At 47.2% G+C, this 15,186-nt stretch overlaps 1 protein-coding gene across 1 annotated transcript; it reads right to left on the minus strand.

The window, feature by feature from the left end:
* Positions 1-475: 475 nt before the first annotated feature.
* Aicda (activation induced cytidine deaminase) lies at positions 476-8,790 on the minus strand. The gene is made up of 5 exons (XM_012512908.2): positions 8,717-8,790; positions 2,633-2,780; positions 1,193-1,463; positions 801-916; positions 476-562 (listed from the first exon to the last, which is right to left on the minus strand). The coding sequence occupies exons 1-5, from the start codon at positions 8,722-8,724 to the stop codon at positions 509-511; spliced, it is 597 nt and encodes a 198-aa protein (XP_012368362.1). The 5' UTR covers positions 8,725-8,790; the 3' UTR covers positions 476-508.
* Between the last annotated feature and the right edge of the window lie 6,396 nt (positions 8,791-15,186).

Genomic DNA, 15,186 nt, shown 5'->3' on the forward strand with positions numbered 1-15,186 from the left:
ACACGCCAGGGCACCTCCTGACTGTCGCAGTTGAGATCCCTTCCTGAGGTCACCCAAAGATGACCCAAGCCTCATTCACGACCACCTCCCAGGTCCTATTGTGGACAAATACACTTGCTCATTAATGCTTGGGGGGGGCTGGGGTCACCCAGATTTTCTCTCTAGGAGGCTGTGGGAGGATCACGGACGGACAGAGAGGCTAGGACAACTCAGATAACTGACCTAACCAGGTCACTGACAGCGGCCTGACAAGGGCCCAGGGCACGCGCGGGCCTGCAGTTTCGACGCTGCCCGGCAGGGGGCGGCACTGCGCGGAGCTGCCCGGAGGCCAGCTGCGCCTGCACTGCAGGTCTGGCAGCAAGCCGCGAGCATTTTAAAGTCATACACCAATATTTCCCCAGTAAGCGCCAAGAAATTGAGAAGTGAAGAAAGAAGAGAAGACGTGCGGGCCGCCCTTAGTCCACTCCCGCGCGCAGAGTTGCCGGCGCTCGTGGGCTCCCGGCGGCGCTTACAGCCCCAGCGTGCGGAAGGCGTCGCGCAGGTCGTCCACCTCGTAGAGCGGCTGCGGGAGGGCGGACGGGTGGGCGTGAGCCGGGAGTGGGGGTGGGAGGGGGTGGGGGGCCCCCGGGAACGGGGAAGAAAACCGACCCGGGGGGGGGGGGGGGGGGAGGGGGCGAGAGGGAGAGGGGAGAAGGGCAAGGGGAAGGGAAGGGGAGAGAGGGAAGGGACGGGAAAGGGGGATGGGAGAGGAGGAGGGGGAGGGTGGGAAGGATGGGGCAGGGGCTGAGACCCGGCCTTACCAGCAGGATGCGCCGCAGCTGCCTGGACAGACGGACCGAGTTCTCGTGCAGCCCCTCCCAGGCCTTGAAGGTTTTCTCGCGATTCTCGACAAAAGTATTCCAGCAGTAAAAGTAATCTTTAACAGAAAGAGGGTGGGGAGAAGACAGGTTAAGTCTTGAATAGGGAGAGGAACAAACCGTGGCCCCCGTTCCTCACCCACCCAGGGCTTTGTGTTCAGGACGCGCGTCTTGTCCCTCGGATTCTGCCTGCAGAGAGAGCGCTCTGGGAGTCTGAGGCAGGAGGGTCTCAAGTTTGAATCCGGTTTGGGCAATTTAGCAAGACTCTGTCCCAACCCAGCGGCCCCTGCAGAGGAAGTGCCTGGGAGCCGAGGGTCCCGCCCCCTCCGCCGCACCTTTGAAGGTCATGATCCCAAGCTGGACGCCGGCGCGGTGCAGCCGCCGCAGCCCCTCGGGCTCGGCCTTGCGGTCCTCGCAGAAGTAGAGGCGCGCCGTGAAGATGCGCAGGCTGAGGTTGGGGTTCCCGCGCAGGAAGTCGGCCACGTGCCGCGCGCAGTCATAGCAGGGGCTCCAGGACGTGAACCAGGTGACACGGTAGCAGCGGCCCGGGTCCAGATCCCAGGCGGCGATGTAGCGCAGGAACAGCAGCTCCACGTGGCAGCCGGACTGCGGGGCCGATAGGGCCTGGTGACCGCGGGGACTGGGACCGGGCCAGCCCTCCCTCACGCGGAGGCTGGTTTGGAGAACCAGATTAAAGCGGCCCGTCCCGGAGCGGCCGCAAAGTGGCGCCAGAGCCCGCACAGTAGTCTGGGCAGCGCCTGCCAGACCCGTTCTGGAGACGCTGACGCTACCCGCGGTGCAGCCGTGCAGTGCTGCCTGCCCCAGGGAGCTCCGACAACCACCTCCAAGGGCAAGGCTCGTGGCCCCAGGACACGACGCCGCTGGGTTTCTGGCTCTGCTGTTTGCGAGATTGACAGGCTGTGCAGCGCTCAGTGCCTCGGTTTCCCCATCGGTGAAAGGAGCCGCATTGACATGTGTCAAGCTAGGGGTCAGGGAAGGTGCTCTGGAATAGCTCATGTGTCCTCTCAGGGTAGGACAGGGGTTGGAGGTAGCATAGGATGGCGAGGTGAGCAGCCCAGCACAAATTAGGCGGAGAAAATCACAGGACTGGTAACAGTCAGTGACGCTCTGTGTCAGTGACCTGGCCCCCGGCTGCTACCAGAGACCTCACAGCATGTTATGAAGAGACCAGGCACCACTGCTGGAGCAAGCCCTGTGGGATTTGGGGTAGTCCCAGAAATGTCATTTTTTTCAGGCAGCTCAGAGTGTGAGTTCATTAACTGATCAGAGCAGAATGTGGTGGTGCACACCTGTAATCCCAGCTCTGAGGAGGCTGAGGCAGGAGGATTGTTGTGAGTTAGAGACCATCCTTGGCTACAAAGTGAGCTCAAGGCTAGTCTGAATGCTGAACTATATAGCAAGATCTTATAAAAAGAGAGAGAGAGAGAGAGAGAGAGAGAGAGAGAGAGAGAGAGAGAGAGAGAGAAAACAGCTTTTGCTTGAATAGGCCGCTAATGTCCCCAAGCCAAATGCTCTTATTTTACTCCAGAGGATTGGAAGCCCTGAGGATGGATGGCCTGCAGGATTGGGGAGGATGTTAGGTGACACATTTGGCTGGCCAGCCACTCTTACACAGTGCTATCCATCTGGACAGGAAGGGGAGAGCACTGGGGGTCAGGCCAAGCTGGAAGGGCCTCGGACCGGTGGCTCCTGCAGGAGCCAGGGGTCACATTATCAGGGGTCACATTAGCATCTCGCCCCTGGGAGTGGTCTACCTTGTTACGGAGGTAGCCGAAGTCTAAGGAGAAGGAGGTGGCACTGTCCCTCCGCTTCACCACGTAGCACAGGTAAGTTTCATGCCGCCCCTTGGCCCAGCGGACGTTTTTGAAGTGGTAAAGAAACTTCTTTTGCTTCATCAGGAGACTGTGGGTGGGAGAGAGAGGAAGATACAGGCCGTGACAGGTTCAGGTGACGTGGTCCTGCTGTCATCGCTGTTGCCTGACAGTGCTAGGAGGAGCCCAGAGCCTCACATGGGCCGGGAACCCACCCAGGATTGTCTGGAAATCGTGTCACCACTGGCTGGATGCCTAAGCCCACTGAGCCTGCAAACCACCATCGATGCCTTTTGCTGCTCAGAATGGAGACCAATGGAGCGATGCTCAATGGACTCCTGAACCGCTCGACGCAAGCCCTGAGCTCATCTGCGCCCGGAGAGACACGATCTTCTCAATGTTGGGCAAATACGGCTGGAGCCGCAGGGTGGTTTGGTCAGCTCATCTCCTGCCCACTCCTGCTGCCACTCAAGCAGGTGCAGTTTGACCTATGGCTCTTTCTTTGGATGGTCCACAGGATCTCACTGCGTAGATGGGACTCATAGTGACCTTCCTCTTTACAGCTGAGCACCACCACGCCCAGTCTCAACTGCCGTCTCTGTGTGCCCCAGGTGCGGGGCTTGCATGGCAGGCTGGGGATCGAACTCCTGGCCCCTGTGTCTGCCTAAGCAGGCACTTTAATTCGCTGAGCTATTTGGCTGACCCTTGCTGTTTTTTGTAAATGTGTCTGCTTAAGGAGTGTGGGCTGTATCTGAAAAGAATATATTATTCTCAGAGCAAAGTGGGTGAAAGCAAGCTGGATAACAGTGCAACTGCTGTGATGAGCCACATAAAACTGTGCATTTGTGCAGGCTTCGCGAAAGCGTGGAAACGGGGAGATAAGCAGGAGTCGCTTCTGCCCTTCCCTGTGCTGACAACGCCATCTCCCCGCCCTCAGTGCCACCAGGTCCACGCTCCTTCCAAAGCGATGTCCCCTCTGCCACTCAGAGCCCTGCTCACTCTTCTGCAGACTCAGCCTCAGCTCTCTGAGGGCAGCAGCAGGCAGCCTCTCTGGTAGGGCCCCAAGGCAGCGTTTCTGACACCTGTCCTGCTCTCCCTTCCGGCTGTTTCGGGCCTGGCTGCTGCTGGCCTATGTCCCTTCAGCATTTTCTTTGGGGCTCCCTCGATGGTGGTTTTCTTCTCTCTGGGCTGAACACTTCCTACTTTTTCCCTTTTCAGAGCACTAGGGTTTGAACCAGGGTCAGACGCATGCACTGTACTACTGAGTTGCAGTCCAGGGCAATGCAGGTGCCCTGTGCCAGCCAGTATAAGATCTTTCTGGGCCAGATGTGGCAGGGCACACCTGCAAACCAGCACTCTGGGAGGCCGAGGCAGGAGGATTTTACCTTTGAGCCCAGTATGGGCAACTTAGTGACTCAGAGCCTGTCTCAGGATAAGAGGTGCTGAGTTTGTAGCTTAATACAAAGGCCTTAGGTTCAAACTCTGGCACCACAAGCAGAGCAAAACCAAAACTTTCAGAAACTTTCTCACCACTATTACCCCAGATTTTTTTTCTTTTTCTTTTTAAAATTTTTTTTTACCCCAGATTTTCTAAGGAAAAATATAAGAGCCCTCCTCTAATTTCCTGTTATATTCCAATTTACCACTTGCTGACATCTCAGCGTCCCCAGTGAGATATTTTCCATTTTGAGGCCATGTCAAGTTTATAAGTATGCTTTTAATGTGTAAGAGTAGCCCTTGATTATTGTAAAATTGGAATACTCCGGAAAAGTAAAGTTTTAAATTTTAAAATATTAAAAACTTAAAATTTAGAAGGCCTTGGCCAGCCAGATAGCTCAGCAGATTAAAGGGCCTGCTTAGGCAGACTCAGGGACCGCAGTTCAATCCCTGGTACACCGTGCTGACCCCACTCCCTACCCCCGGGGCACTCTGAGATGGCAACTGAGACAGGGCATGTTGGCACGTGCCTCTAATCCCAGCACTTGGAAGGCTGAAAATAGAAGGATCACTAAGAGTGCAATCTGTGTAGTGAGACCCTGTAGACCCTGTACTAAATACATACTGTAGACCCGGTACTAAACACATACTGTAGACCCTGTGCTAGATATATAAAAAGAAAAAATTAGAAAGCCTTAATGTCTAATGATGAAGCATTCTGTATAATGACAGTGACTCTTAAAGAGCACCGGGCCGGGGAGATAGCTCAGTGGCATAAGTGCCTGCCTGGCAAGCCCAAGGTCCTGAGTTTGATCCCCGGTACAAAAAAAAAAAAAAAAAAAAAAACAGTAGTAGTTTCTCTCCTGGTCTTTTTTTATGGGCGCGTGCATCATCCCATGGTCATTGCACAGAAGGAATTTGTACTCTGTTGGCTCTTTCTCCCCAGCACTGGGGATCCAACCCAGACCCTCCAGCCTGCCCTCCACTGCGGACTGCGTTCTCAACCCTCTTGCTGGTTGCGCCCACTACAGTCTACCGCCTCTGTGTGCTGTGCTGCAGCCACACACAGCGACTTCGACGCCGTCTTTGTCTCCGGCTTCTAGCACAGGATCTCGCCTATCGGGAGCACCCAGTTGAATTGACTGAAACCTTCTCAGGCAACTCAGGTTTCTTTAAATAAACCAACAGTCCTCCTTACAGAGGAAAACAGGAATACAAGTTGCACGGCGTGCATGCTGCAAAGCAAGAGCCGCAGCATTTGCCGCCCTCAATTTGCCCAGCTTTTATCCAACAGGGGAGGTGGTGCTGCCTCCTAGTGGTGATGGGCAGAAGCGCAGAGCACTTGCAAAGTGGACTCTAAACCGGAATTTGAATACGGTTTGCTGGTGAGAGAATTGAAACTTTGTTACTTTTTTGGTCACACTGAAGTACAATTTACATACAGTAAACTTTGCCCGCAGTCTGTGAACATTGGCCCATGTAAACACCCAGCGCTGACCACCCCCCCCATCGTGTTACTGAGCATTTCTAGGGCTCCGGCCCCCAAGACCTCCTTCAGCCCCTCTGCAGTCAGCTCTGCCCCGGCAGCTGCTGGCTGACTGGATCTTCGATGCCCCGAGTTACGCCTTATCCTGTATCCTCTACTCCTCTGGGTCTCACTTCTTTGGCCCGTCCCTGGGGCCCGCCGTGTCCCTGGCTGGACCCTTCTGGCTGCATAGGGTGCCACTGTGTGGCTTGTCCACTCCCTAGGTGGCATTTGGGGAAACTCTGGGGGCTGTTGTGATCATTCATGTGCCAGTCTTGGGACATTAGTTGAAAACTAATACATTAAGAGGATAGATATTTCGAGTGGCAAAACCCTGACCTTAAAAACTGGTTCCCAAAATGTCGATGTTATGCTGTATAATGTTGGGGCTTGGACTGACATCTAGGATAAGAGCCAATTTTTTTTTCTAAGAGCCCATATTGGTTTCAATTTCACACACATGAAACTTACTGGAAAGTATTCGAAATTAAACCTTAAGACAACTAGGTTTGTTATCAGCTTAAGTATTATGTATATTGAAACCATGAACATTGGTCAACCAAGCTGGCTGTGGTGGCATAGGCCCATAATCCTAACACTCTGGGGGCTGAGACAGGAAGATCTCAAATTTGAGCCCAGCCTGCACGATTTAGTGACTTAGCAGGACCTTGTCTCAAAATTAAAAATAAAAAAGGGCTGGTATGTAGTGCACTGTGAAGGTTCAGGGCTTAATTCCCAGTACCATGGAAAAAAATAGGTCAACATTATTCATTTAAAAGGTAAAATGAATTAAATTAAAGTTCTCATCCTTGGCACCAAAATAAGTATAACTGGCAGGAACACAAAATGGATACTAAAGAGGTCCCAACAATGACACCATGACAATTACTGTTACAGAATTAGCATGTAGTAACTCATAACATATTAAGCCCAACACATAGTAGGTACTTAATATGAACACAAAAGAAAAATAATAATTTCTTTGGAACAGTTGTTTTGTGGTACCGCAGATTTAACAGAAGCGTTGAGCTATATCCCCAGCAGCCTCCTCCCTACCTCCAGGTTTTTTTTTTTTTGTTTTTGTTTTTTTTTCTTGAGACAGGGTCTTGCTGTGCAGTTCAAGCTGGTCTTAAGCTCACTTTGTAGCCCAGCCTGGTCTCAAACTCACAACGATTCTCCTGCCTCAGCCTCCTGAGTGCTGGGAGTATAGGGTGTGCACCACCACACCTGCTGTCTTTTTCTTTTTGAAACAACTTCTTGCTTAGTTACCCAGCTGGTCTCAAAGTTTTGGTTCTCCTGCCTCAGCCTCCCAGTGCTGGGATTACAGCAATGCACCACCATGCTTTGCCTTGTCAATTTAAAACATATTAAGCTTCATCTCTTACCAGTAACTTCCCTTTCTGTTTAAGCTGCCATCTAGGGCCAGCCAAGTAGCTCAGCAGATTAAAGTGCCTGCTTAGGCTGATGCAGGGGCTGGGAGTTCAAACCCCGGGCCTGCCGGCTCCACCCCCAGGGCATGCTGAGATGGCAATTGAGACTGGGCGTGGTGGCGAGCGCCTGTAATCTCAGCTCTTGGGAGGCTGTAAACAGGCACATCACTACAAATGTGATCTAGTAGTGAGACCTGGTACACCCTATCCTAAATACAAAAATAAATAAATAAAAATAAATTGCCCATCTCCATCTGTGCCACAGAGACAAGAAAAGTGGGGAAAACTTAAAAAAAAAAAAATTGCAGTACTCAGCCCTGGAAGACTCTTTCAGGTGTACTGTGGGTGGGGTGTGCACGTGAGTGTGCATGTGCGCGTGTATGTCCTGTTACAAAAGAGGAAATATTCTGGAAGTAAGAGGAGCAGGATGTGACATACTGAAGGAATTTGAGAGCCTGTGTTCCGCAGCCTCTCAAGGCAGCAGGATGACAGCTGTCCCACAGCTGTGTCCCCTGGGGCAGAACACCTAGTGATGCAAACCGGGGACAGATGGGTTAAAAATAAGCCTGAGCGAGCCACCCTCCAAGCTCCTGTGTGGGGTCTAGGGCGCTGCTTTCTCCTGTGCATTCCTTTGTTCTCCTTCCTTATTGGTCTTTGTATTTCCTTCTGTGTGAGCAGTACCTTCAGCCCCAGGGTGCCAGGAATTGAACCCAGGACCTTGCACATACTTAGGCAAGTGCCTCGCCCCTGAGCCACACTCCCAGCCCTGACATTAAAGCACTTACCTCTGTAGTGTACAGTCTATATAAAAAATTAAACCAAGATGAAATATGTGGATTAGGTGTCTGTCTCAGACATTCATAGTAATCATGAAAACAAGTGGAATAAGCTCTAGGTCAATAACTTTTTATTTGTTTCGTTTTGTTTTGCAGAACTGGGGATTGAACTGAGGCCCTTGCACTTGCCAGGGAAGCACTTATTCTACTGAGCCATCTCCCTGGCCCCGTCAATAACTTTTTAAATAACTTATTATAAACTATGTGAAGACACTGAAAATCTTATAGATTCTATATTCAAGAATTAAGTTAAGGCTGGGGATATAGCTCAGTGGCACAAGTGCAAGATCTTGAGCTCAATTCCTTGCAGCTCCCCCGAAAATAAAGAATTAAGTTAAACTAGGTCTGAACAAATAGAAAGATAAGCAACAAAAATGCCATTAGTTGGCCAACAATTAGGCCTGTAATATTAAATAACTTGCTTCCATGAATTCAAGCCATTAATCATGATATTTGGCATTCAAAATAATACCAGTTTCCTTACTGTAGCTCAGTTATTTCAATAAACTCTCTTGAGGCAGGTTTGTCTTTAAATGGCTTTGTTGTTGAATACTTGCAAAACTATGACAAAAATGGCCACTACTGTTTTTAGTACAATGTGGCTATGAGTGTCTCATGATTTTAGGCTATAAAAACCTGTTAAATTATTACTGTAAACCACTTCTAGTTAGGCCACAAGTCTCAAGACGACTCAGTGCATCACACAGGATATTTCTGGTGGACCTGCCCAGGGCAGCAGGTGGGCTCCCGTGCAGTGACCATGCAGATCCCCAGCCCAGGATGCAGACCTGCCCCTCACCTGTCCATGGCGGTGTCCAGCGTGCCTGCCTTCCTGAAGTCCCGGCCCAGGAGCTCTTGCCTCAAGCAGTGCTGCCTCGCTGCCTCTGTCTGACACAGCCTTGGCCTCACATTCAAATTTGAGCTCGTTCTGGGGGCTCCTCCCCAGACCCGTCATCCCACAGGTAGCCCAACGGCCCCCGGTTTGGTCCAGTGACAGTGGGTGGAGCTGTCACACGTAGGGTCACATGGGTTAAATGAGCTCAGCTCTGCCTCATGTTTGGGTTCCTTTAGGGTTGCTTCTCTAAAGAGCCAGGGCATGCACTTTGTTCCCCATATGAGCAGCAGCCCAATGGCCCATGTAGGCAGTGAAGACAAGGGGCAATGGCAGCAGACAGTTTTTAAATTATAATCAAAGAAATGAAATATAAATCTAGGTGTAGCTATAGTTTTTTTTTGCAGTGCTAGAATTGAATCTAGGGTCCTCTGTAAGTCAGCAAGCACTCACTACTGAACTACTGGATATCCCCAGGCCAGTAAGCAGTTACTTTGAACTGGGTGGAACAGGCCTGTAATCCCAGCATTCTGGAAGGCTGAGGCAGGAGGATATTGCAAGTTCCACCCCAGCCCAGGCAATTTAGCAATTTAGCAAGATGCTGTGTGAAAATTTTAAAAATCAGGGCTGGGGAGATAGCTCAGCATTCTAAGCATCTGCCTGACAAGCACAAGGACCCGGGTTCAATCTCCAGTACTGCATGTCACACTGGCCCTGGAAGCCTTGCCAGCCAGCAGACCGGGTGTGGTGGTACAAGCCTGTAATCCTAGCGCTGGGGATGCTGAGACAGGAGCATAATCAGGAGTCTGAACTGCATAACAAGACCCTGTATCAAATCAATCAATAAAAATTAAAAATAACAACAAAGCAAAACTGGGGATGTAGCCCTATGCAAAGGCTCCAGGTTTAATCTCCAGTATTAGGGGGAAAAAAAAAGAAAAGAAAAAAGAAAAGAAAAATCCCTACAACATATTTAATTTTTTAATAAGGGGCTGGTGAGATGGCTCAGTGGAATAAACGCTTCCCTGGCACGTGCAAGGGCCTGAGTTCAATCCCCAGTTCCGCAAGAAAAAAAAAAAAAAAAAAAAAATATATATATATATATATATATATATATATATATATATATATATATATATCAACTCCAGTTCCCCCAGGTTGTGCTATATTCTGTGCCTCAGAATCTTATTACGGCTTATCGCGTTACGGTGCATCTGTGTTAACTTTCGCTTTCCCATTTATCTGCTGGCCGGCCCTTGGATCGTTTCTACCCTTAGCTACGTAAATAGTATGGCAGAACCATTGGTCTGTGCTGTCGGGGTCCCTGCCCTAAATTCTTTTGGATGTGTATGTAAATGTGGAAGCACATGCTTCTTCTTTTTTTTTTTTTCTCCCCACCTGGTACATGCTATCATGTGCTTTTCAAATTTTTCATTTATTTTTAAAAACACAAAACAAATTTTTTAAAATAAGTTGTGCAGGGTCAGCCAGATAGCTCAGTGCATTAAAGTGCCTGCTTCGGCAAGCGCAAGGATCAGGGCTCAATCCCCAGCATTCTGTGCCGGCCCCGCCTGTAATCCCAGCATTGGGGAGGCTCAAAACAGGATTACTATGAATCTGAGCTGCATAGTGAGACTGCTGTAGACCCTGTACTAAATACATAAAACAAAGACCACAATATCTAGTGTACTAGCGTATGTGTAGTGCGCAGTGTTCGCATTCCTTGGGCAGAGTTGGTGCAGGTACGCCACACATCCCTGCTCTTCCACCCTCTATCTCCTGACCCTTTCCCTTCTGAGAATGATTATCTCCCTACTTCCTATTATCTATCCTTTGTTGTGCTCTTTATTCTTCATTCTGAGTTTCTCATCCAAAAGAAACCATGTAATATTTGAGCTTGTGTGTCTGAATTGCTACACTTAGCATTATGGTCTCTCAGTGCCTTCTTTTTCCTGCAGAAGACTCAGGTCTGTCCTTTGTAAGGATGCCCTTGCGTTTGGACCCTGACCACGTCTTTCTTCTCTGTGTCTGACCACCATGAAGCAAGCAGCTTTGCCGCTTCAAACCCTTCCACCAGTATCATCTGCCTCATTATAGGCCTGGAACTCATAGAGCCAGCTGACCTTAGACTGAAACCCCTTTTTTAAAATTTTTTCGTGTGACAGGGTCTCGCTGTGCAAGTCAGCTGGTCTTGGGCTCACTTTGTAGCCTGGGCTGGTCTGGAAGACCCAGTGATCCTCCTGCCTCAGACTGCCAAGTGCTGGGATTACAGGCATGCGCCGTCATGCCTAGCTGGACTGAACCCTCTTAAACCATGAGCCTAAATAAATATTTTTTCTCTTTTAACTTTTTTCTCATATTTTGTCAGTGACAGAAAGCTGACCAACATATATCTTTACTGAGTATGGGTTGACTTTGCACCTTTTGTTTATTCCTTTCCTTCACCATATGCACTTTTATATCAGTACTGTTTTGATTACTTTATTTTTCTAATGTAATTTGAAATAAAATGCATGTTGCCTGCAACTTTGTTCTTCTTTCTTTCTTTTTTTTTCGTTCTTTTTTCTTAAGGTTGATTTGTCTACTCAGGGTCTTTTGCAGTTCAGTACAAATTGTATAATTATTTTTACTGTTTCCATGAAAAATAGAATTTTGGTGGAGTCGTGTTGATCCCTTTGGTTAGTATGGAAATTTTAACAATACTAACTTTTCTTATCAATGACCATGGATATCTTTTGATTTGCTTGAGTCTTTTTCAGTGTCTTTCACCACTATTTTATAGGTTTCAATGTATAGTATAACCTTTATGGTTAAATTTGTGACCAACTATACTATTATTTTTCATGCTGTCATAGATTATTGTTTTTCTTTCCTTTTCAGATAGATCATTATTTATGTAAAGAAATAACTGATTTTTTTTTTCATGTTGGCTTTGTATCCAACTTTACTGAATTTGTGTATTAGTTCTGGAGTGGGTATGTGTATATGTAATCCTTAGGCTTTTCTACTTACTAGGGAATCTACAAACCAATATAATATGACTTCTTCCTTTCCAATTCGGCTGCCTCTTATTTATTTTCATTCTGTGATTGCTCCTGTACCTGTTGTTACACAGAAGGGAAGTGGGCATTCCCTAGTGGGCATCTTTGTCTTATACTTGATCTATGAGGACAAGTTCTCAGTTTCTCGCATTGATTATGTCATCTCTGTACTTTGCGTGCCTTTTACCATGTCAAGGCAATTTGCTACTATGCCAGTTTTGATAATTTGTTGTTGTTGTTGTTGTTGTTGTTGAGTCCCACTGGCTGAACTCAGGGCGCTCTAACCCTGAGCCAAATTCGTAGTCTTGTCTTATTTTTTTATTTTGAAACAAGACCTCACTGAGTTGCCTAGGTCGGTTTCAAATTTGTGATCTTTATTCTGAGGAGCTGGAATTATAAGCATACACCATTGTGCATAGCTTAATGAGCATTCTTATCATCTATGGATGCTCAACTTTGTCAGATGTTTTTCTGCATCTATTGAAGTGATTATGTTGTTTTCAATGTAGTGTGTGATACTGATTCATTTGCATGTGTTAAATCCTCCAGTACTGAAAAAAAAAATCCGCCCTGTATCTCAGTCCCCAAAAACATGAACCAAGTAAGTTTCTACTTTGGAAAATAATTTACCAAATCTACAGTATTCTGTTATAGCAAGAGAAAACAGACTAAGACAGGATCTTAATTGACTTGGCCATGTCAGTCAAGAAATCCTCTTCTGAGCTAGTGAGCATCCCCCTAGTGCTTTACTGCATCATTTAGAGTTGCTGGAGAGTTGATGGACTGTATCCTGCAAACATACTTAGTGCTTCTTGTAGGACAGACTATTGATGGGCTAATATTATCACTTAGTTATTCTGACTGATCAGACCCATAATCTCCCAAATGAGTGTACTGCAAAAGCTTTTGTGTGTGTGTGTGTGTGTGTGTGTGTGTGTGTGTGTGTGTGTGGTACTGGGGATTGAACTCGGGATACTGTGTTTGCCAGGCAAGCACTTATTCTACTGAGCTATCTCCCCAGGCCCTGCAAAAGCTTAAATAAAAGAGTCAAATGGTAAGAATTTTGGGGGCTCCAGGAAAATCAAAACCCTCTAACCGAATTCAAGATTCTTTGGGAGCTAAGATAAAGAACTTGAACAGCTGCTATCAAACAAGGCAGGAAGATACTGAAGAAAAAATCAGAGCAGGACCTCCGGAGTCAGTTCAAAGACTTCTCCAAGTAATACCTTGTGTTAATTTAGGAGAACTATTTTATCTCCAGGAAGGCCTTCACAGCAGGAATGAAATGCCTGAGGCTACCATCTTTATCTAATTAATTGGGGTTGCAGCCAGGCTTTGTCTTGTCCTTTGAGGCTTTACAGCTGCACCCACCTTTCAGCCCTCAGCCAGGACCAGTGACTCTTGAGGTTCACTTACTCTAGTCCATCTCCATACAAGGGTCTTGGCTTGGGACTGACTCACAAGTAAACATGGAAAGCCCATTGGTTAAATTTCAGTCCTGCAAAAAGCCGCTTCGTAGTGGTCTCCATCAGACTATGACTAGCACATAAAAACATCAAGTTGATCTTGCAAATAATTAGGTCTACAGCTAACTGAAATATAGGCATGTTTTGTCCAAGAGGCTCTGCTGCCACACCTCTGTGTGCGTATTTGTTGATTCGGTTTTACAGAGTGTATCTGGCAGGGCGTTGGCAGAGCCTAATAAACACAGTCCTCCTTCATTCCTGTGTGAAAGCTTCTTGGGTTCTGAGGTGCTTCCTCTATGGTGCACGTTGTGTAGAGTCTCAGCCAGGGGTGCTGGGAGGCCCAGGCGGGCGGATCACAACTTCACACCCATGCTGAACAGTTAAGCAGCTTCATGAAAACCTGCCTCAAAATAAAAACTAAAAAGGAGCTGAGACATAGCTTAGTGCTAAGGCCTTGGGTTCAATCCCCAGTACCACAAGGAAGAGGAAGAAAAGGAAATTCCAATATACAAATGTCAGCTTCAAGTATTCAGTATGGGAAAAATGAGAACTCTGGTTCTTTTTTTTTTTTTTTTTTTTTTGACAACATTTGGATTGAACTCAGCTGTCTTTGCTTGCCAGGGAACCTCTGGAAAAAAAAAGAAAGAGACAAAAAAAAAAAAGGAAAAGATTTTTTTTTTTTTTTTTTTTTTTGACAACATTTCACTATGTAGTTCAGGCTGGCCTTGAGCTCACTTTGTAACCCAGGCTGGTCTCAAACTCACAGTGATCCTCATCCCTCAGCCTCCAGAGTGCTGGGATTACAGTTATGTATCACCATTCTTGGCCAACAATGAGAATTTTGGAGAGAAGAGAATTTTGCTTATTTTGCTGTTCTACATATTTGGGAATAATGCCAAAAAAAAAAAAAAATGCTTTCATGAGAAAATTGAAAATTTTTTAAAAGCTGAAAGTATTCAGCTAGGGAGATAGCCCAGTGGTCCAAGCACCTACCTTGCAAGCACAAGGACCCAGTTTCGATCCCCAGTAACACATGCCGTCCCCCTGTGCCGGCCACTGAAACTGGGCATGGTGGCACATGCCTATAATCCCAGCACTGGGGAGGCTGAGACAGGAGGATCACTATGAGTCCAAGCTACATAGTGAGACCCTGTAACAAATAAATAACTAAAAGATTAACAAAAAAATTTTTAGTAGTTTATAATGCTGTTGCAAGCTTTTAAAACAGAGAAAATCCTCCAATTACAATATAAAAGAATTACTTAAGCCAGGTGTGGTGGTACATAGCTGAAATTCCAGCTACCTAGGAGCTAGGGCTGAAGGCTTTCACAAGTTCAGTCAACCTGGGCAACATGAGACCCTAGCTAAGTATAAAAAATAAAATGAAATGAAATGAACTAGTGTTCATCTGAGCCCTATCCTAGTCAACATGGAGTTTGCACAGCTGGAAAAATGCTAGAATTTGAGAGCACACTCAGAGATCCAAGAATAAGTAAAAGCAACAGGTAGACAAACCACATGTTCCTGGAACATAAAGTTAGGAGAAATGTTATTTTTATTAAAATTTATTTTAGGGCTGGTGAGATGGCTCAGTGGTCTAAAGCATCTACGTAGAACACAGACACACAGACACACAGACACACAGACACACAGACAAATAAAATTTTTAAAAAAATAAAATTTATTTTAAAATCATTTAGGGGCAGGAATATAACCAGCAGTTCCGTGCCTGCTTGGTAAGTGCAAGGTTCTGAGTTCGATACCTGGAACAAAACGAAACCAAAAAAAAATTTTTTTTTTTCACTTTCTGCAAAGCTTTATTCCAGAGGGGCTCAGTCCTTCTTGGCAGCTGCCTTCCTCATGGCAGCCAGCACGTTGCTCACCTCCTCATGCTTCCTCTTGGTGCAGATGTGCGTCCCCACCCTTTTCT

This window comes from Octodon degus, unplaced genomic scaffold (genome assembly GCF_000260255.1).
Source record: "Octodon degus isolate 3935 unplaced genomic scaffold, OctDeg1.0 scaffold00288, whole genome shotgun sequence".
In the NCBI taxonomy this organism is placed as follows: Eukaryota; Metazoa; Chordata; class Mammalia; order Rodentia; family Octodontidae; genus Octodon; species Octodon degus.

What these genes read in the sequence shown, in the direction of transcription:
- Aicda (XM_012512908.2), bottom strand. An exon ending in TGGGATCATGACCTTCAAAG is followed by an intron (nt 917 to 1,192) that starts GTGCGGCGGAGG and finishes TTTCTGTTAAAG; the next exon opens with ATTACTTTTACTGCTGGAAT. An exon ending in AGCTGCGGCGCATCCTGCTG is followed by an intron (nt 563 to 800) that starts GTAAGGCCGGGT and finishes GCCCTCCCGCAG; the next exon opens with CCGCTCTACGAGGTGGACGA.